This window comes from Prosopis cineraria, unplaced genomic scaffold, assembly GCF_029017545.1.
Source record: "Prosopis cineraria cultivar Desert tree isolate PC_DT_omini unplaced genomic scaffold, ASM2901754v1 PC14, whole genome shotgun sequence".
NCBI lineage: Eukaryota > Viridiplantae > Streptophyta > Magnoliopsida > Fabales > Fabaceae > Prosopis > Prosopis cineraria.
Genome location: NW_026555345.1, coordinates 14,957,557 through 14,980,158, shown reverse-complemented (window position 1 = coordinate 14,980,158; position 22,602 = coordinate 14,957,557). Strand labels below are relative to the sequence as shown.

At 33.7% G+C, this 22,602-nt stretch overlaps 1 protein-coding gene across 1 annotated transcript in view; it reads right to left on the bottom strand.

The window, feature by feature from the left end:
* Positions 1-15,982: 15,982 nt before the first annotated feature.
* LOC129292337 (uncharacterized) overlaps positions 15,983-22,602 on the bottom strand; it is a 58,509-nt gene continuing 51,889 nt past the window's right edge. Inside the window, exon 2 of the mRNA XM_054929907.1 lies at positions 15,983-16,197. Within this exon, the coding sequence (XP_054785882.1) occupies positions 16,073-16,197 (125 nt within the window). The 3' untranslated portion in view covers positions 15,983-16,072. The remainder of the gene's footprint in view (positions 16,198-22,602) is intronic.

Genomic DNA, 22,602 nt, shown 5'->3' with positions numbered 1-22,602 from the left:
TTGCATATATCATACTGCATTTTGATTCCACCCACTCTCTCTCTTAATTTCCAATTGTCTTTAGCTTTATTTAATTCAATTTCCATACCATTTTACTCTAAATTTTGTGCATTTTATCATGGTAAATAATAAAGTTACCCTAGCTCATTTTTCACCAATTTTCTTAACACTAAAGTTGAGCTTATTCACCTTAGACTTGAATCAAACTACCTTAATTTCATTTTCAGCATTATTCTTCCATTCACTCTCATTTTTGCATCCATCTTCTCCATTCTCTCTTTATTGTTCATGTTCTTCATCTCCATCTCACTTTCTCTCCTCCATATCTTATGATCCAACCATCAATATCCTAATCCGACTCCACCATTCTTCCTCTTCCTCCTCACTCTTCAAACCTTAAGCTTCATTTTCTTGGTTTGGCTTCAAAATCCTCAAGATGTCATGAGTATAGTTTAACCATGGTGGAAGAATTGTGCTTAAATGGGTTCAAAGATGATAGATGCTAAATTTATAAGAGTGCTAGGAGGGAAGGATGCTAGAGGAGCCTCAAAGTGTCTCAAGGAAGGTCAAAGATTATGGCCACTCTTCATTAAACCTAAGTTGATGTAATCTTCTTGTTAAAAATTGGGGCATTGTTATATCTTCTTTTTAATGGCCAAAATTAGTATTTAATTTATTGGTTTAGTTTTTTTTAACTTGGTTTCACATCGTGTAGTTGCTGAAAATTTTCTCTAATACATTATAATTTATATAAATATATATTTTGTGTGTGTTGAATGTATCTTATATTAGCTTGGCATAAATATGTTTGGTTGGTGTTTGATAAAATATATTGTGTGAAAATTTATACATTTGACATACCATAAGCCGAGCTACACTTAAGGGAAAACTAAGAAAATTTTGATCACTTTGTACCTAGCTAAAGAATTAATTAGGGACTTCTAAAATTGTGTAAGAACTTGATTAGTTGAATTGGTTAGGAAGGCACACTTATACAAAAATTGTATAAAAGGTTTAATTTGGGTCAAGAAAGTGGAAGTTAACTTAAGCCTAATTTAAAAGAGTAAACAAGGAATCTAACATCCCATAACTCCTAGGACTCCACTTTAGGAAGGTTTAAACATTGTCATTTCCATTTTACTAGTTAATTAGGTTTTTAATTAAATCTATCCACTTAGTTTAATTAGCTAAAATAATCAATCTTTAGTTAGTTAAGTTCACTAGTTAGCCTTAATTAACCTTAGTTAGCCTCCTTAGTAAAGAATGACTTAGGCTGCCACTAGTACTATATTAGTGTTAACTTAGTTATTTTGAGGTGTAAGCGACATATGCTCTCACGATATTGTGCCTTTAGCATTGGTGCTACCTATTTTTGTTCTTCATCTCTTTCCTTTCTCTTGTCTTATATTCTATCTAATAGCAGTACTACTAGTTCTTAACATCGATATTACCTTTTGTGTTTGTTTAATTGATCTTCTATCAACTATTTTCTCTTCTTTTTACTAATACTTTTCATATAACATCGATATTGTTGCTCACCTTTGTATTTGTTGGAGTTATGTTAACACCTGTGCTATCCAATAGCACTTGTACTAAATTGTGAACAATTTCTATAACAACTGTGCTAGTAGTATAGCATTAGTTATAATGCCCATAATGACATTATCATATGACCCTCCACGCAATTACTCAAATTCTTTTAAAGTCATTTTCTTTTAAAGAGTTGGGATCCCAATATAAAGCAGTTCAAAAACTATTTCTTGAAATACTCAAGTTATAAAACATTACACAGTGAAAGTATTACTCATAAGCATAATAAAGAACAACCTAAAGTATCAAAACTCATAAAAGTAAGTCATGTGTCGTGGCTTGTACCACATGCCGTGGATCTCGACAGCATGCTTTGTGCCATGCTATTGCATGTTGTCCTTTGTTGACACATGTACCACAACACATATACTAGAATCTGCTGCCAAATTTTAGATTGTGATATGATTTTTGAAAGTGCATTGTTTTCACGTCTGATATTTGATTGGAGTGATTCAAGTGCCCACACAAAGCTTGTTTCATTTTCTAACCAATGACACTGGTATCATTTTAATTTGATACTTTGTTTAAAAATTGAATACCTAAGTGCATTTTGATTGTTTTATGCCAAAATTTGCAACTTGAGTTCCTCCAAATGAAACCATATGTCATTGGCTACTTCTAGGGCCTTGACTACATCTAATAGGCAAACATCACTTGATTGGCCAATTATATAAACAATATGACTCACATACACAATTTGGCTTGTAAATTGCCCAATAACACTCTTTTGGGCAAAATTCCTTTTTCTCATTCCCATTCATATCCAAGGCCAAATTTTATATACACATCAAACATTTGTCATATCCACACATATTACTATCCATCTACTCACCCATACTATCATTTCATCATGTATACACATATATATAGGCTACGGAATCAAAACACCAAACACCACAAACATTCACAATAGTATGCACATATTTCCAAATCCTGAAACAACTTATATATTTACACAAATACAACTTATATTATTAGTTATTACACCAATTTTTACAAAGATTTTTTGGAGAAATCTTAACCCAATTCTTTCCCCTTTTACGTACTACCAGAACCTAAAAAATACAAATAGCCATAGGTGAAATGAAAATCTCAATAACCAATATAGCTCATTAATGCCCATTATCACAAATAACCATGTCAAAGTAAGGGAAATCAAAGTAATCATTCATATATTGAAAATAAATATAAAATTTCCTTTTTAAAACTTTTTCACACAATCAAGAACAATAGCATGATCATCTATCCACCGATCCTCCGAAGCTCCCTGACACAAAATCATAGGCTCTACTAGATCAATCACTTATTGAATCGAGTACATTTTTTATGGTAGAAACACTTAACCAAAGGTAAGCTATCCTACCTATGGACTATAGTTTCCCTCAAGTCACACACTCATGATAGAGGTGTCATTGACTCTTAGCCGTACCCTAACGAGTACTAGGGAGTTGCCAAATTGCCTAAATGTCCCATGATGATAGTCCCAACATAATGTACCCTAACGAGCACTAGGGAGTTGCCAAACTGCCTGAATGTCCCATAATAATAGTCCCAACATAATGTCGTACCAAATTACCCATGGTACCAGCTCGTATAATGCTGTACTAAATATCCCATGGAGCTAGCCAAACCATATGAATTTTTTCTCTCACATCTCCACATATACCATCCACACATATTCTAGGTGAACTCCTACCTCCTATGATCATGCTTTTCACACATATTACATTGCTTTTCCATAATTTATCCCACACTCATATATGTGTACATTTTTAGATATCAATTTAAACCAGTGATCATCAAATTTCCATTTTTCAAATTATTTTCATGCTAAAACCATTTACAATGTAAAATCATGCATAAAAACTAGCAAAATCACAATTTCAAAATTTTACAATTACTTCTACATAGTTATAATAATTAAAAAAACATAATTAACTATATGGTTATCTCAACCTTTTTGTTTGCAAGAAAGGTTACTCGTGTTTTTCTCAACCTTACTTACTTCCTCTTCCTATTCAACTATCACACATGAAATTCTACATAATTGAGGCACCCAGAGTCAATTTCATCATTGACAAAAAGTGCTAACTATGGCAATTAAGCACTTAATCGCTATCATCTCCTTTACTTATACTCATATACACAAATTATGACCAATCACCAATCACGACAACACTAACTTTCTGACAATCAAATTTTCTCTTATCACTTTCTCTCTAGATTAGGTCAAATTGAGCCTAAAGATTTGAAACTTTACCATTCTGACTCAAACCAATCACAAAGCACTAGTTTAGTCCTAAATGACCTTTCTATTATTATGGAGTAAGAAATCATCTCCTTAAAACTTTCAAATTCAATTTCTCACTAATTTAAAGTAAGAGAAGATATGGTAGAATAGGAGGTTAAGGTAGTACAAGACTTACCTGATAAATAACAAATCAAAAATGTCATCCTTTCTCCTGAAACTCATTGCCCTAGTAGAGTTTCTCTACCTTTTCCATGCCTGAACCCTTTTTCCTTCTTTCTCCTTCTATTTCACAAGTTGGCATATGAACTTATTTATCAGAGTTCTACATCATGTGCCACAATGCATCCATCCTTAGCTACGACACATAGTACAGTAAGGGAATTCCTTACTATACTGACATGCTTCGCTTCAGGATGTTGTTCTTCTACTCTTATCTATTCATATAACATCCTAATGAGGCAAAATATCATTTCACTATCCAGAATCCTAATCTCGTATTAAATCACTAATTCATTCCTTAATCAATATTACTATAAGAATTAAAAATTCAGAATGTTACATCAGTACTGCTTCTTTTCTTTTCTCACAAGGACTTAAAAGATGTTAACCATTTAACTTTGGTGTTATTTTCTCTAACACTTGTGCTAAATTATCTCCTTGATAATACTCTTTGTTCGTTCAATATTATTGAAAATCTATCATTTATGAAAATGAACAACATTAGTACTATTAGAATAACACCTATGCTAAGCTTCTCTGAAAAAGCCTTTTCATCACTATACCACCAGTACTGTCATCTTTAACATTAGTACTACTTGCTCTCTCTTGTGCTCTATCATTCATGTTGTTTATGAATTTCATCAGGCAGCTTTTCTTTTCATCTGCAATCATCTGTGTTCTCTCTATATCATTTTTGAATTTCTTGTAAACATAATTATTTCCTTGAAGCTATTTCTTTTGTCTATCTTTTCTTAGTTCATCTCCTATGCCTTCTGCTACACTGGTATATAAGTTTCACCTACTTTTATCAAAAGCATTTAATGTTTTTAGCGGTTACTTTGCATAAAGGGGTGTCTCTACTAAAAAGTATTGTTCCATTGCCTCACCTACCAGAGAAATTTAGTTGAGCTCAGAAATCCAAGGAAAACTCAAAGGAAAGAAGGAGACAGAACACAAGCAATCTTTAACAAAAATATTTATGAGTCTAACAGATCATTTATGATTCTCAACTATAAATAGACTCATTTATGAAACTTGAAACATAGAATGAAAGCAAGCCAACAAGAAAATTTCTGTGATTAATTGCGTATTAATTTACCTACTTTTTGTGAATCATTTATTAGTTGAGGGCCTCTTGTTCATATATCTACTCTTACAGAGATTTTATAGCAGTAGTAGTTCATTCTTGAACTTACTTTATTTACTCTTATTTTTCATTTTCAAAACAGAGGAATTTAAACTTGAAGAATTTAAGAGGATTTATCATTACCTTTGTATAGGGAGGAATCCAAACTTATTGAAAAGTCTGTTGATGTACCGAGGCAATCAGACCTCGAATTAATCTTGGTAATATAGTTGGAAATATCGGGATGTTCCTAAGATCTAGACATAGTCAAACTAGGATAAATTGTACCCCTCTCCTCTATCCACCAGATATAAGAAAGGATTAACACAATCACCACTCACATGTACCAAACTATACATTCAAATATTTTGTTTGAAAATCAAAGTCGTAAGCACTTAAAACGGTTCAAGGTACTGGACCGACCCAAATGAGAAAGCTACATGGTACATGTCATAAACTTATCTCATATGTAACCATATCACTAAATATTTTGACCTAAAATTATTATGGATTCCTACATAATGACCATTGAACTTTAACCTGGTCAAAAGTCACATTTGATCAGGTATTCATAAAGGTTATGATTGAGTTTAGTGATATTCATGCAGAGAAATGTGAGTAGTCAAGATGAAATTTGTCCCTCATATTAATTGAAAGATATTATTAGGCCCCTTGATGAGTAATACTAAAAAATGTATTACTATACTACAGTAGAAAGGTTTTTCCATTGTTATATCAATCTACTTAAAGTTCAAGAAAGAAATGGTCAGGTAAAGGACAATCACAATTTCATATTCACACGCTTGATCGAAATATTATATGACAAAAGGGATGTGGTACTATTATATGATAGGTTGCATCGAATTGTCGATCCCCATATGAATTGGATAGTTACAATGTCTTGTTAGAGGCTACTTATACTTATAAACTAGTAGCATAATTAGCCAACTGTAAACTTCATATAGGCCTACAAGATCGAGCACAAAATAGTCTAACTCGAGTTATAATGTCAAGTATTCAATAAATGTAATATAGTGTGAATGAATTTATATATATTTGAATATTTATTTGATATATATATATATATATATTTATATGAAATATAAAATTCAAAATATAATATATATATATATATATATGCATATGTATATTTTCAAAATATATATGTGCATAAATATGTGTATTTTCATGTATATAATATATAATATAAAAGGTTGAGGTAACTAGATAATTTACATTGTTTATTACCTTGTATAAGTTATTCTCAAGTTATTTTTCTATGAATTGCTGAGTATATATGTATAAATTCCTTAAAGATTATCTATTTTAGAAAATGAGTAGAGTATTGCTTTGTGAAATTCTATATTTTTGAAGTAAATGGTAAGGTTTTATTTATTTGTTTAGAAAGTTGTTTATGCATGTTCAAGTGGAGATATGTAGTAAAATGTGGCATATTAGATGGTGGGAGGTCACCCTAGTGAAGATATGAAGATTAAGTCCATATGGCATTGCTAGCATCTCAGGACATCAGGTGCAGCATTTACTCTCCTTAATGCTCGAAAATGGTATGGTGTTGGAGACTTACTCTCCTTAGTACCCAAAAGGGTGCGGAGTTAGAGACTATGCTCCTTAGCATCCGTAGGATGCGGTGTTGGAGTAGCGACACCCCAATTACTTGTAATAGGGGGAAACAATACTCCAGAAGTGGTTTAGGACACCTTGGCCGGGTAGTCCTACCATGGATGGTAAGCTTGGGGACCATACATGTAGTTTGGTTCTGTGAAATAGCCTACTAGTTCGGTCGGGAGTATTGGAGGATCGGATGATTAGGGATCATCATGCAAATTTGTGGTGATATTATATGATGTGATTATGTTACTCATTTTAATACTTGTTTATAACTTGGCTTGTTAATCAATAATGTAGATTATCTTAGTTACTGAGATTTTTACCTCACCCCATGGATTATCATTTTACAGGTGCTACCAGTGAGACTGAGCTAGGGAGGGAATCGGGCAGGGGCTAGCATATCTGCTACACTCTTTGTAAAGCCCGATTTTGGTTTGAGTGGTGTGCATAAACTTGTTATATGATATTATATGTTGCCAACTAGGAATGCATATCTTTTTGATTCATTGCACTTGTTTCATACTATGATGTTGTGTATTTTAGCCCAATATTGTATATGAGGTGAATGTGTGGTAATTTTTGTGGTAATGGGCTAAAATGCTAATACAAGTTCAAGGAATGTTTTATCTAAGTGGTGATAATGTATTGGTAGTGTATTATGTGGCAATAGAGGCCAAATAGTGCTTGTAGTGCTAATTGTGCATTTTGACCATATTGGGCAAATGGCCACTGAGTGGCCAAATTTTGTGTTTGGTATGTTTTTGTGTATTTGATTGGTCACTCAAGTGTATTTTGATCTATTGGGCTTGGTTCAAGCCTCACAATGGGCTAATGGTACAAATTATGAGTTTTGGGTACTTGGATGGTTGAAAATTTCTTTGAAAAATTAACTTTTGCATCCGAGTGTCTAAAATTCTCATACAGTGTCAGATCGTAACAATACTTGTACCATTAGTTAGTTTATTGAATAAGCTTCGCGTGGGTGCTTGAATCACTCCAATCGGACATCGTATGTGAAAATGGTGCGTGTTTGAAATTCGTCCAGAAAGGCAGTCATGACAGCATTGCTGTCATAGACAGGTGCACCGCGGCGCATTTTGTGCAAGGTGCAGCACACAGTACAGTAAGGAAACTTGTCATTCTGTGCCACAAGCCATGGCACACGAACCAAAACACTCAAAAATGACATTTTTCCCCTTGTTTTGAAGTGGTTTGCTTCCCAAAACTTTTCCATGCTTCCAATGCCTATTTAAAACATTAAGTTTGAGCTTAAACTATCAATTTAAAGGGTTTTTATGGGATTCTAAATATTCCTCAATTATTTTTAAAAGATTATTAGTTTTAACCCTTTTATATATAATGTGAGATTAGGAGCAAATCTTTGCTCCTAATTATGATTGGTTATTGTGATTGTGTGGTGAATTTTGGTAATGTCAAGGTAAACATTACACCATGCATTACGGTGGACAACACATGTGCCGCAGCATGTGATACAGAGCCATATGCCTTGACCTTCTTTGTGACATGTGCTACAGTACACAAGCCTAATTCTGCAGTTGTGATTTGATAACTTAAATAACAAACTTTCAGCATGCAACATTTTCATATATGACTTTCGATTGAAGTGATTTAAGTACCCACATAAAGCTTAATTCATAAGCTATCTAATGAGATAGGTTTAGACACAATCTAATGGTACAATCAAAATTTAGACACATAGGTGTAAAAAGTCATTTTTTCACAAAATTGGCACATCCAAGCGCTCAAATGAATCTCATTATCTTATCAGACCATTCTAGGCATTAAACCAAGTCCAAAACGACTTATTACACCTAATTGACCACATTTTCTCATATATATACATATCAAAATTTGGTTGCTCAACGGCCAATTTCCATAAACCGCAACTTTTCATAATTATGCACAATTTGGCTCACTTGGTCTTTTTGATCATAAAATACTCCTTTAGCCCAAACAATTCATTCCACCACATATTTCTACACATGGGCTATGATTCATAAATTCACTATAATTTTCCCACAATTTACAATTCAAACATATATGCAAATTCCTATGGCAACTCATTTACACATTAACCACAAAAGATTCAGTTCATTAAATAAACTCTGAGTTCATATGGCTTCAAAAACTCTAAGCTGGCCAGGACTCTTTTCCTTTGTTAGCTTATTGCTATGTCCTGTAAAATTGTAATCACGAGGGTGAGATAAAAATCTCAGTAACATAATAATTCTCTAGTATTGACTATCACATGTAACTATAAAAAAGTATAGCATAATATATAATTAAACATACATTCACTTTAAAGTTCATCTATATAAATTATTTCATTTCTTTCACCACTTACTTCACTACTTTTTCACATATACAGTATGATCACTACCGACCGAACCTCCAAATCACCCTAATATGAAACCATGGGCTTGCCTTAGACTAATAATACTGTCATTGGTCTTGAACTCACCTTCAGTGGTAGAATCACCTGGGCAAAGGTGTTTTATCTTACTTTTAGACTATGGTGTCATTGACTCCAACTCTGCATTGCATTGATGCTAAGGAGTCTTAATCTCTAACACTGTACCTCAATAGGTACTAAGGAAATAATCTCTAACATCGCACCTCAACAGGCACTCAAGAGATATAATTCTCCAACACCACACCCCATCGAGTGTTAAGGAGAATGATGCCATATAGTCTTATCACTACATCTACACACGGGTGAACTCCTACCCATAATGATCATGCTTTTCGAGTAATATATAATCATATATACATATGATTAAACAACCATATATACATATATAATCAAAGTTATATTCACACAATATCACATTTTGCTTAATTAAAGTTCATTTTCATTAAACAACTATGCAATGCCATAAAACATGATCAATTTAAATCTGTTTCATGCAATAGATAGCATACTCACAAATAGTTATAATAAACAGTTAAACAGAGGAAGATATTTGGTTACCTCAATCCTTTTGTCATAGGAAAGCTTACCTGTGAATTTCAATTACCATTACAGTGCATTACAAACATCCTTTCTTAACTCACACCCAAAATATGCTAATCTACACACAATTGACATTATTAGTCAATTGATCCAATTGGCCAAAAATACTTAATTGTTGCTTAAGGCTGTATTTAGCCATTCAATCTTTTCAGTTATCCAATTTAAGTCTATTACCGCTCAATTACTTTTAAGTACTTCTAATGGTCCCATTTTTCTTTCTCCTCATTTGCACCCCAAATTTCTATAGAATTAGTCCCAAATTGAGCCTATGGGTTCAAAGTTCTATCTTCAATTCTAAACTAGTTACAAAGCTCTAATTTAACTCTCAAAAATATTTTTATTACTATGAGGTAAGAAACAAACCTTTTTAATTTCCTTGATTCAATTTCTTTATAACTTATCTTAAGAGAAATTAGGGTAGAATTTGAGGTAAGGGTTATACAAAGCTTACCTTATAAGTTACTAATAAGAGATACCTTCCAATGCCTGAGAAGTGCTTGTCCTAGCTAACCCTCGCTTCCTCTCTTTTTCCTTTCACATTTTTCTTTGCCTTCCCTTCTGAAACTCACCTTAAATCACGACTTAAAGGGTCATTTTTTAGTCCATGCAGTATGACGCATGCAACTTGGGCAGCGATGTGTGGCACAATGAGGAGAATCCTCACTAAACACACATGCTTTGCTCCAGAACACAGTCCTTCCACCTGTATCTACCCATTCAACAACCTAAAGGCACAAATCATCAACTACTCAACCAAATCTCTAATCCTTTACTAATTACTAATCCTTCTCAAATCAACAGCTAATTATAGGTTTAGAAAACCATGATGTTACAAGAACCCTCCTCCATCCTTAGAAAAAGATTAGGCACAAATGAACTAAAGCTATCACAAATTCTAGAATTAGACAAATTAGGAGGAATCAAATGATGTTGTGCAATTTCACTTGGAAAAGATGAACTTGAGCCATCATGGTGTCCAATTTCACTATCATTACTTGATTCAATCAATGACTTACAAGAAATTCCAATATTAATGCTTAAGTCATCAAATTCATCTAAGGCAAGCAAATCACTCAAAAAAGCAAAAGTATGTTTATAGAAAGAAGTAGACATGACATGTGCTTCAAATGGAGTGATAGTGGATGAATTATGTATGTTATCCATGTGTTCATCCTCATGTGAATGCAACTCATCATACTCTAGCAAATTAGATAAAATTAATACCACCTCATTGCAATTCACACAAATAGAATCATAAGTGTCTAAACAAGTAAAACTAGCAAGGATTCAACATTTTCAAATCTAAGAGGCATGGAAACCTCATCAATGATCGTATCAAGTGTATCCTTAATGAAATCAACAAAGTGAAGGCTATAATCCACATAATAGTTTTTAAAGCTATCAAAAATATTAAATTCAATTTTGTTTTCTAAAAACTCAATTGTGAGTTTACCTTCCTTTATATTCAAAATGAAACTTGAGGTCATCATGAATGGTCATCCGAGAATGAGTGTGCCTTATCCTCCCTCTTGCATGTCTAGCACAAAAAAATCTATTGGAAATACTATGTCTTGCACTTTCACCAAGATATCTTCCAAAAATCCCTTAGGTTTCCCTATACTTTGATGAGCAAGTTACAAGATCACACTAAATTCTTTCAATCCTCCCATATTCAAAGAAGTGTATATATGATTGGACATCATATTTATGGCAACTCCTAAGTCAACAAGGGCTTCTTGAATCACCACATTTCCAATTTGGATTGGAATTACACATGTCCTTGGATCCTTGCACTTTGATAGGCTATTGAGGCTTGAAAATTGCACTAATAAAATGGCCAAGTTGAAAGTAGCAAGATGCTTGAAACTCTCTTATTTGTGCACAACTTTTTCAAGAATTTGGCACACTTAGGCATACTCTTGATTATGTCAAGCAATGGAATGTTTGTAACCTCCTCCTATATCCTCTAGATACAGGAGAAGATTAACAAAATTACTCTTTAAACACATAATTAGTAATAAGAAATTTAGTTTAAAAAGCTTCAACCAAAGACTTGTTCCACAGAATCATAAAAAACCATAATACATTAGAATACGTAGCAAAAATAACCTATATACATTCACCTCCATTGTTGCATTCCTTAAAACCATAAAAATTAGGTTGGAATTAAGGCCATGCATCGCAGTGTGTTACGTCCATCGTGGCATATGGTACAGAGCCACAAGCCCAAACTTTCTGTGCTTACACCACAGCATATCTCACCATGCACTATGATGCAGCTGTTTGAATTTCTGCTATCATTTTGATAGTAAAAATGATGAATTTTCGGCATGTGCCATTTTCACATACGATATCCGATCGGAGTGTTCAAGCACCCATATGTAGCTTAACTCATAAGCTAACTAATGAGACAAATTTGGATATGATTTAACGATCTGATCAAAATTTGGACATTCAGGTATAACAAGTCACTTTTTTTAAAAAATTCACGCACTTAAGCGCTCAAATCGATCCCTTTCTCTGATTAGACCACACAAGGCCTTGAATCAAGTCCAAAAGGACCTAACATACCTGATTAACCAAAATCTATCACAATCATATACGTATATTGAAATTTGACCCTTTTTTGGCCAATTTTCACATTTCACAAGCTTGCATAAATTGCCAACACTTGGCATAATATAGGCTACTAGGCCTTTTTCTCAACATAAACATACATATTTACATTTACATTACAATCTTAGCTACAAATTACTCATTTCATCATAATTTCTAACTTGGGCTTAAGATTAACCAATATCAACAATAATTCAATGCAAGCATACTCAAATCATAACCCCTTGATTCATTTCATCACAAATACATACAATTAGGCTAAGATTCCACAAAATGACTACTCAAGTCATGCATGCAACCCTGTGGCAATTCATCTACACATATACATACAACTTCTTAGTTTAGTTCATTACACAAATTAGAGTATACACTACTTTAACAACTCAAACCAGTCTAGACTCTCTTCCATTGCCCAACTCACTACCCTGTCTTGTAAACATGTAACCATAAGAGTGAGATAAAAATCTCAGTAACAAAATAATTCACTCTTATTGACTATCACAAGTAACAATGTAGAAGTAAAGCATAATATACGATTTAAATCTCATTAACATAGGATTTACATCATATATCCATTCCCAACTTTTCACCATTCACATAACATTTTATAGCATCTTATAGCATGATCACTATTGACCGAACCTCCAAATCACCTCGACATGAAACCATAGGTGTTGAACCCTAGTTTTGGTGATTATAAAATAAAGAGAAGTTTTGTGCATTTCAAGCTTTCTTAATTAAAATAATTAGCTTAACATTAAAACTGACTAAGTGAGAGCTTATTTGAATAGAAGTATGCTAACATGTTAGTTAAGTATTTGACTTAACTATAATCGTTTATACTTAAAGTTATTTGTTCAAAAATATTTCTAAGTGTTGATAACATTAGGACTAGATGCCTTAATACTAGTGTTACCTTTGTTATCTTCATTGTTCTATTGATTCATAGTTCATATAACACCTGTCCTACTCATTCTAACACCAGTGTTACCCTTTTAAAGCTTGTGCAATTAACTCTCTATTATTCAAACCTTTTTCCTTGCACTGGTATTATCTTTTCAACATCAGTTTTATTCTTTACTTATCCTTGGTTATGTCATCACCTATGTTACATGGTTAGCACCTATACTAAGTTTTGCTCAACTTTGTGCAATACCTATGCTAACATCTTAACACCGATACTACCCTTTCTTCTATCATATAAAGGGATTTGATTAATATATTACTTCAATGTTATTTTCTGTTAACATCGGTGCTAAATAATATTTTTAAAAATATTTTAATTCTTCCAAAAATATCAAGAGTCTTCATCTTTTATGTATTGGATTACATCGATACTACAAGGACAACACTTGTGCTACAACTTTCTTTCTGTGTCTGTTCATGACTGTAACACTAGTGCTAGATCATAGTAACACTAGTGCTACTATGAATCTTTGTACTCTATTTTTCATATCTCTTTTGAAGGTCATTAGAACTCATCTTTTAATCCTTCTTTTCATCTAAAATCAATTTTCTTGAAATTCGTTTAGCTGCTAATATATGTTTTGATCACCAAGCTTGCTTTCTGTTATATCAAAACGTGTAAGCTTCAACTGCTTTGATTAGAAGCATTTAATGTTTTTAGCTGCTATTGTACAAAAGAGGAAGTCTCTGTCGTAAAGCATTGTTCTATTGTCTAATCCACTAGAGAACCTTAGAGAAGCTAGGATATCTAAGGAAACTCAAAGCTAGAAGGAAACAAATGATAAGAAACCTCCAACGAAAACATTTATGAGTCTAACAGATCATTTATCCTTCTTTATGAAACACAAAAGTAAGAGGAACAATAAGAACATTTTGCATTTATTGAGTATCAAAGTTCACCTACCTTCTATGTATATTTTATTGATAGAGAGCTTAATTGATTATATACCTACTTTAAAAGAGAGTTTAAAAGCAGTAGTAGTTTATTCTTGAACTTACTCTGTTTATCCCCATTTTACATCTTCAAAATAGAGGGACTTAAGCTCGAGGAGCTTAAGTGGATTTATTATTATCTTTGTAAGGGGGAGAGTTTCAGACTTGTTGAAAATTTTATTTACGTATTGTGGCAGCTAAGAGCCTGGATTAATCTTAGTAATATAGTTGGAAATCTCAGGAGGTTCCTGTGGACTAGATGTAAACTCAAATGGTAGGAGCCAAACTAGAATAAATCATCTATGTCAAACTCTATTCTTTTAACTCTTGTGATTGGTGATTTCGTCTCTTCATCCACTTATTATTACTGCATTTTATTTAAATTTTCAATTAGCCAATTCACCCCCTTTTGGGGCATTTACAATAGGCTTACTTTAGACCAATGTACACTCTTATTAGCCTTGAGCTCACCTACAATGGTAAAATTACTCAGCCAAAAATGTTCTATTACACATACAGATTATGATTTCTCCTAATACACATAATGGGGTGTCGTTGACTTAACATTGTATCACATAGACACTAATGAGTCTCACATCTCAAATACCACACCTCAATAAGTACTAAAGAGATCTTCTCCAATACCACACCTTAAAAGGTACTAAGGAGGTATATCTCCAACACCGCACCCTGTCGGGCACTAAGGAGAATTTGCCATATCGTCTTATCATCACCTCTCTACTTGGATGAACTCTCACCCTTAAGATCATGCTTTTTGAACCATTTAAGGTTTCTTATTATCACCTTACACACTGATCTGTCTCATATTTTACATGTTAAAACACTTGGTTTTTGGCATCAAATTGTGCATAATAGGGTTTAATTTCCGGTTTTGAGTTGTCATTTCTAGATTGACTTTATGAACCCTAGTAGTGCTATTTGATAATTGTTTTGACACTTTCATATCCTAAATTGAGATCTTGGGCATTAATTCTCTTCTTTTCCTTTTTATTTCTTTTTGTTTAGAATTTATTTAGTCTTGTGTTTTTATTTTCAGATTTTGTGAGGGCAATTTTGGAATCAAGGATCAAAGGCTAGTCCACATGCTTGGAGAAATTCAAGAGATAGCAAATAAATAATGATGAAGAATTTAGGGGCTGTTGGGCGCAAATTCCAGAATTATTTGAGGGATGATGTAGCACCATTATTCAGATTTAATTGGGGAGAATTAATTAAATAAAAAATCAAAGGAGCATGGAAAGCATTGAGGGACACATCATCAAGTGAAAAAGGGGCATGGGAGGTGTGACATGATCAGATCTAATTGGATGACATGTGGCAGCTGATTGGGAGCCTAAGGAGGAGTCACATTTCCCACACATGTTCACATGTCCCTTGCCACATTTTCCACCTCATTTTTATTCCCATTTTAGCTTATTTTCGTCCATTTTTCTAGCTCATTTCAGATCTGGACCTTTCTTGTTTTTATCACCATCCACTTTGGTTTTATCACCACTCACATTTTCCACACATACATAAGCTGAATTTTCAGATGAGAGCCTCATAATTCAGATCCCACTCTCTCACTTCAGCCATATTTCTCTCTCTTCTTCTTCATTCATTTTCGTCCAGCACTGTTCATCCGTTTTTCAGATTTCATTTCTTCATCTTCCATCATCAACACTTGGTCCAGATCATCATTCCTTCTCTATTCAGATTTTTGTCCACTTTCTTCTCCATTCCAGCTTGCATTTTCGTCCATCTCTTGTCCAGATTTCCAGATTGCAACTTCTTCATCTTCATTCATCCATGGAAGCTTCTCAAGCTCAAGGTCTGATTCAAGTAAAGAGGAAGAGCATGAGAGGCTGATCATTTAGAGCTCCAAGAAAGATGACTTGACATTATGAGATTTCCAGATTTGTAATTGTTGTTCATTTTCTTGATTTCATGTTCTTATTTTGATTCTTTGAGGATTTGAATTTTGAACCTGTTTTGGTTGAAGACTTTGTGATTCTAATCCAGATTTGATGAGAATATGAATGTTGAATTTAGATTTTCATGCTATTTTCAGTTCTGGAATTTATGATTTACCTTGATGTTCTAGGGTTATTTCATAAGTTCTTGCTGATTCTTGTTCAAGTTCTTGTGTAGACTTGAGTTAGATCCATATTGGTTATATGAATTTGACTTAAGCTGTTTTTTTCTTCCACTAGTTTTCGTTTGAAACTTGTGTAGAACAAGGCTAAATATAGTGTTAATTTCTAAGTTCACTTGACCTAGATTCATTAGTTCCATTGAGCCTAATGGTGCACCACACTTAGAGGTTTCTAAGTGTCTCATTTTAGGTTAATCAAGAAGGTTTATGATGTTATAATTCTGGAAATCAATGATTAATATTAGGAAATCTGACTTGGGCTCACCATAATCATCATTCATTTCATTCCAACTAAAACAGAATTTTACAAACATTTATTGTTGCATTATAGAATTAGTTTAGTCACTTGAAAATTCAGATTAATTTGTAAGCATTTGAACAATGATTTGTATGCTTTGCTCTCTAGGAAAATGACCTAGAATACTCACTTCTACATTCTAGTAAAATTTGATAACCCAAGGCGACTAAAGGGTTCATCAATTGTTCTCATGCATATGACATGTACATATTAACATATCATTTAAACTGACCCGTTTCAATGTTTGGATTCAATCAAAGGCTATTTCATGCAACAATCACATAATGTAAACATGCTTAGTTCAAAATACTTTCATGCATTACATAGCAAACTCACACACAGTTATAATAAACAGTCAAAGAAATGAAGTTATTCAGTTACTTCAACCCTTCTATCACTAGAAAGGTTACCCATGGATTTTAACTACCATAATAGCTTATTTGTAGCTTCATTTCTCTACTCACATGTCCAATATGCTAATCTGGACACATTTGGCACCTTTTAGTCATTTAGTCCATTTTGACCAAAAAAACTCATATTTACTACTTAGGGCTATATTCATCCGTAAAATCTTTTTCTTTTATCCATTTTAGGTCTATTACTACTTGATTACTACTTTACGTCATCTTAACCAGTTTTATTTCACTCAAATCAGATTTCTGCCCTAAACTTTCTCTCTCTAAGGGCCAAATTAAGCTTATGGGTTTAAAGCTCTACCGTTCAACTTTAAATCAATCGCAAAGCTCTAATTTAACTCTCAAGAATCTTTTTATTACTATGGAACAAGAATCAAACCCTTTAAATTCCACCAATTTAATTTTCCTGTAACTCATTTTAAGAGAAATTTGTGTAGAATGGAAGGTAAGAGTTATATGTAGCTTACTTGATAAGTTACCAATCAAAAGAACCTTCCAATGGCCTGAAATAGCTTGCCCTATCTTCTCAACCCTTCTTCTCTCCTTTTCTCATGTGTTTCTAAATTTCAATCTTCTGAAATTTCTAAAATTTCATGACTTATGAAGGCATTTTTTGGTCAATAAGTCACGGCGCATGCAGTATAAACTGTGGCGCATGGTACAGTGAGATTTATTCTCACCACGTGCACTTGCTTCAACCCGAAATGTGATCCTCTAACCCATACCTACTCATACAACATGCCAACAAAACAATTTATCAAGCAGTCATCCAAATCTCTAATCCCACACTAATTACCACTTTACCCTCAATTAACCACTAATTACATGATTAAGAAATTTAGGATGTTATAATGTTCACCTCAATTTTCTTCAACATATTAAAGATGTCTTGCCTATCATCTTCTTGACCCTTGACAAATCTTGTAAAGGTCTTGGTGATAAAACACATTTATTACACACATATCTATGTCAATTAGGACCATTTTATTAATATTTTTTCACCTTAAAGTACACATATTGTATTAGAATTGGAAAATAACTGAAGTGTCTAGGTTTAGCAAACTAGGGGTATTTTGGTCTAAAAATAAAATTTTGAGAAAAACGTATGAGAAAAAGTGACAATGTGCATTTAATGTCCATAAGATGAATGGTCAAATTAGATTTTTGAAATTCATTTTAGTTTAAGAGTAATTAAATAAAAAGTCAACACTTTCTTTATTGTCTTAGTTTGACCTAGTTTTCAGTTTGCCTTTATGTGAAAATTTTTATATAATTTTGTGCAACCTAAAACTTGTTTATTTTAGTAAATTCCTCCTTATAATTATGAATTTAATGCTATATTTAGTTAGATTTAATTATTTCATAAGTTATTTAATTTAATTATGTGATTTTTATGATATAAGTGGCATGTAATTTGTACATCAATTTTGAAGTCAACACTCCTTAAGGTCAAAGCTGATGGTTTGGACATTTTTCATGGTTCACTTAAAGATCAAATCAGCTTAAAAATTGTGGATGACACATAGGAAATTAGACATACATTGGAATATTATACAAGCTAATTGGATGGTGCCATCTTGCAAGTATGACAAGGCCCTAAAATTCTTTTTTATTTTATTTCTTTTGTTTTAATTAGGTTCAGATGATGTCAAACTACTTGAGCATGTCCCACACCACTCCAATTCATTCTCCCCTCCTTTTAGGAATTTTGCCCTCAAAATTCAAAATCTTACTCAAACACATACCTGTGTAAATAATTAGTGATATAATTGCCACATTTTGTCCTTGGTCTCCCAAGTTGCATCACCAGGAGTCATACCCTTCTAAAAGATCTTAACCAATTGATTGGTCTTGTTCCTCAATTGTTGATCTTTCACATCTATAATCCACTCTAGTTCAGCTTGATAAGTTAAGTTTTCCTGGAGTTCCACCTCTTCCAACTCAATAATATGAAAAGAATTGGGTTGATATTTCTTGAGCTGACTCACATGGAACACATCGTGAACACCGAATAAACTTGATGGCAAGGCAATCTAATAGGCAGTAGGTCCCAACTTCTCTAAAATCTCAAAGGGACCAATAAAAATGGGAATCAATTTCTTAGCCCTTATTAATCTCCTAATACCAATCATTGGTGTGACCCTCAAAAATACATGATCACCAACCAAAAATTCCAACAATCTTCTACGCCGATTCGCGTAGCTCTTTTATCGACTCTGGGCTGTCAACAACTTTTGCTTAATTAGTTAAGATCTTTTGGGTGGTTTGGTCTACCAAATTCAAACCCAACAAACTTCTCTCACTTAATTCTATCTAACATAGAGGCGATAGACATCTTCTTCCATATAATGCCTCATACGATGCCATTCCAATGCTAGAATGAAAACTATTATTGTAAGCAAATTTTGCTAACGGTAGATGTGTATCCCAACTGCCTCTCAACTCTAAAGTACAAGCTCATAATATATCCTCGAGTATTTAGATAGTCCTCTCAGTCTGGCCATCTGTCTGTGGATGATAGGCCATGCTAAATCTCAACTTAGTGCCCATTGCTCTCTATAACGTTCTCCAAAAAATTTGATGTAAACCTCAGATCACGATTAGAGACAATGTCTTTTGGCACCCTATGAAGTCTCACTATCTCATTAACATAGACCTCAACGTACTTCTCAAGTGAATAGGTAGTCTTCACTACCAAGAAATGCATTGACTTCATCAACCGATCCACAATCACCCATATTGCATCATAGCCTGCTTGAGTTCTAGGTAATCCAGTGATGAAATCTAGTGATATGCTATCCCACTTCTACTTTAGGATCTCTAGTGGTTGCAATATAATACTAGGCCTTCAGTACTCAATCTTAACCTTTTGACACGTCAGATAGTTAATCACAAACTCTATTACATCTTTCTTCATTCCTGGGCACTACCACATTTGCTTCATATCCTAATACATCTTGGTAACATAAGGGTGAATAGTATACTCATTATGGTATGGTTCCTCTAGGATTGTCTTCCTTATTTCCTCATTACTTGGCACACAAATCTGATCCAATAAGTCACATATTCATCATCATTGAATCTAAATTATGTGGGTCTCCTCTCTTCAATATCCTCATGAATCTCGAGTAGATATTCATCCTCAAACTGAATAGTTTGCAACTCTTTCCAGAATTCATTGGTTATGACTATTGCACATTGTACAATGCCATCTGATGTGCTTTCCTTTAAGTATTTAAGAAAATCTCAAGTAATTGATGCTCTTGAACCATCATATGAGCAACATGCACCGTTTTCCTACTTAATACATCTGCCACCACATTGGCCTTACTCGAATGATACTTGATCTCAAGGTTATAGTCCTTGAGAAATTCCATCCATCTACGTTGCCTCATGTTCAGTTCCTTCTGATCCACTAAGTACTTCAGACTTTTGTGATCACTAAATACTTCAAACATAGACCCATAGAGATAGTGTCGCCAAATTTTCAAGGTAAAAACTACTGCTACTAACTCCAGATCATGAGTCAGGTAATTCTCCTCATGCCGTCACAATTTTCTTGAGGCATAGGCAACAACTCGCTCATCTTGCATTAAAATGCACCCTAAACCTTTCAATGATGCATCTGTATAAACCACATATGGTAATTGAGGATTAGGAATAACGAATACTGGAGCAGATGTTAGTTTCTTCTTTAACTCTTGAAATGCCGACTCACACTTATCGGTCTACATATACGGCTAATCCTTTCGGGTCAACTTAGTTAAAGGAGATGTAATTTGTGAAAATCCCTAAATGAATCACCAATAGTAGCCTAACAATCCCAAGAAATTTCTAATCTCTATCACTAAGATAGGCGATTCCCATTTCAACAAAGCATCCACCTTGTGTGGTTCTACGATAATTCCTTCTGTCGACACCACATGATCAAGGAATCTCACTTCCCTTAGCCAAAACTCGCATTTTTTTAGTTTGGCATACAACTTATTATCCTTTAAAAGTTGCAGGATAGTACAAAGATGCTTCACATGCTCTTCCTCGTCTCTTGACTAAATTAGAATATCATTAATGAATACTACCACGAACTTATCCAAATAAGGACGGAAGATTCTGTTCATGTAGTCTATAAACACTGCCGGAGCATTCTTCAATCCAACGGCATCATTAAAACTTATAGTGACCATATCTAGTGTGAAAGGTAGTCTTTAGTACATCCTTGACCCTAACTCGCAACTGATGGTTGCCTCATCGTAGGTCAATCTTAGAGAACACTGCAGCTCCAACCAACTGATCTAACAAATCATCAATCATTGGCAAAGGATACTTGTTCTTGACTATCACTTTGTTTAGCTGTCTGTAGTCAATGCAAAGTCTCATACTACCATCCTTTTTCTTCACAAATAACACCAGTGATCCCCACAGAGGCATACTCAGTCTTATAAACCCTTTTTCTAGTAATTCCTCTAATTGTTTCTTTAGCTCTGCCAACTCTGATGGAGACATCCAATACGGAGCTTTTGATAGTTTTATTCCAAGTATAAAGGTCAATAGAAAATTCCACCTCTCACTCAAGCATATTATAGGACTATTACTATTGGACATTTGGGCAATCTGGCAACTCCCTGGTGCCCTAACGTAGTTAGAAGTCAACGACACCTCTATTGCAAGCGTGTGAAGAAGGAAACCATAGTCTGTAGGTGGGTTAGATTACCTTTATTCGGGTGTTTCTACTACCGAAAGTGAGCTCAGGTCAACAAGTTGTTGATTCAAAAGAGCCTATGGTTTCACGCCAGGGAGCTTTAGAGAATTGATAGATAGTTGATCATGCTGTGATGTAAAAGTGTTTGAAATGTGATTTATATGCAAAAAAGATAATTTAGTATTGATATTTTGTGTATATATATATGCTATATAATGTTTTCAGCTACTTTGACATGGTTATCTATGGTAATAGACATTTGATGAGCTATAAGTGGTTACTGAGATTTTTATCTCACCCGTGGTTATTTACAATTTCAGGTTCTGGTACTAGTGGGTCAACGGGAAAGGATATATGCTGAGCTGACATCTCTTATCTAAATCTTTGTAAGAAATGGTGTAATGATTTGTGAATTTTAAGTCAAAACTATGTATAAGTTGCCATAGGATTTGTACATGTGCATTAGTTATGATTCTGGCATGTTTTTGTGATTTTGAACTCCCTAGCCTTGTATGTGTGTGAATGAGAAGATGATTGGAAAGGCTAGTGAATGGATGTAATTATGTGTGTATATGAAATGGGTAGAGATTTAGCCATATATAATTCTAGAAATGAGTGATTTAGCCATATATAATACTAGAAATGTGAAAATGTGGTTTTGGCCTAAAGT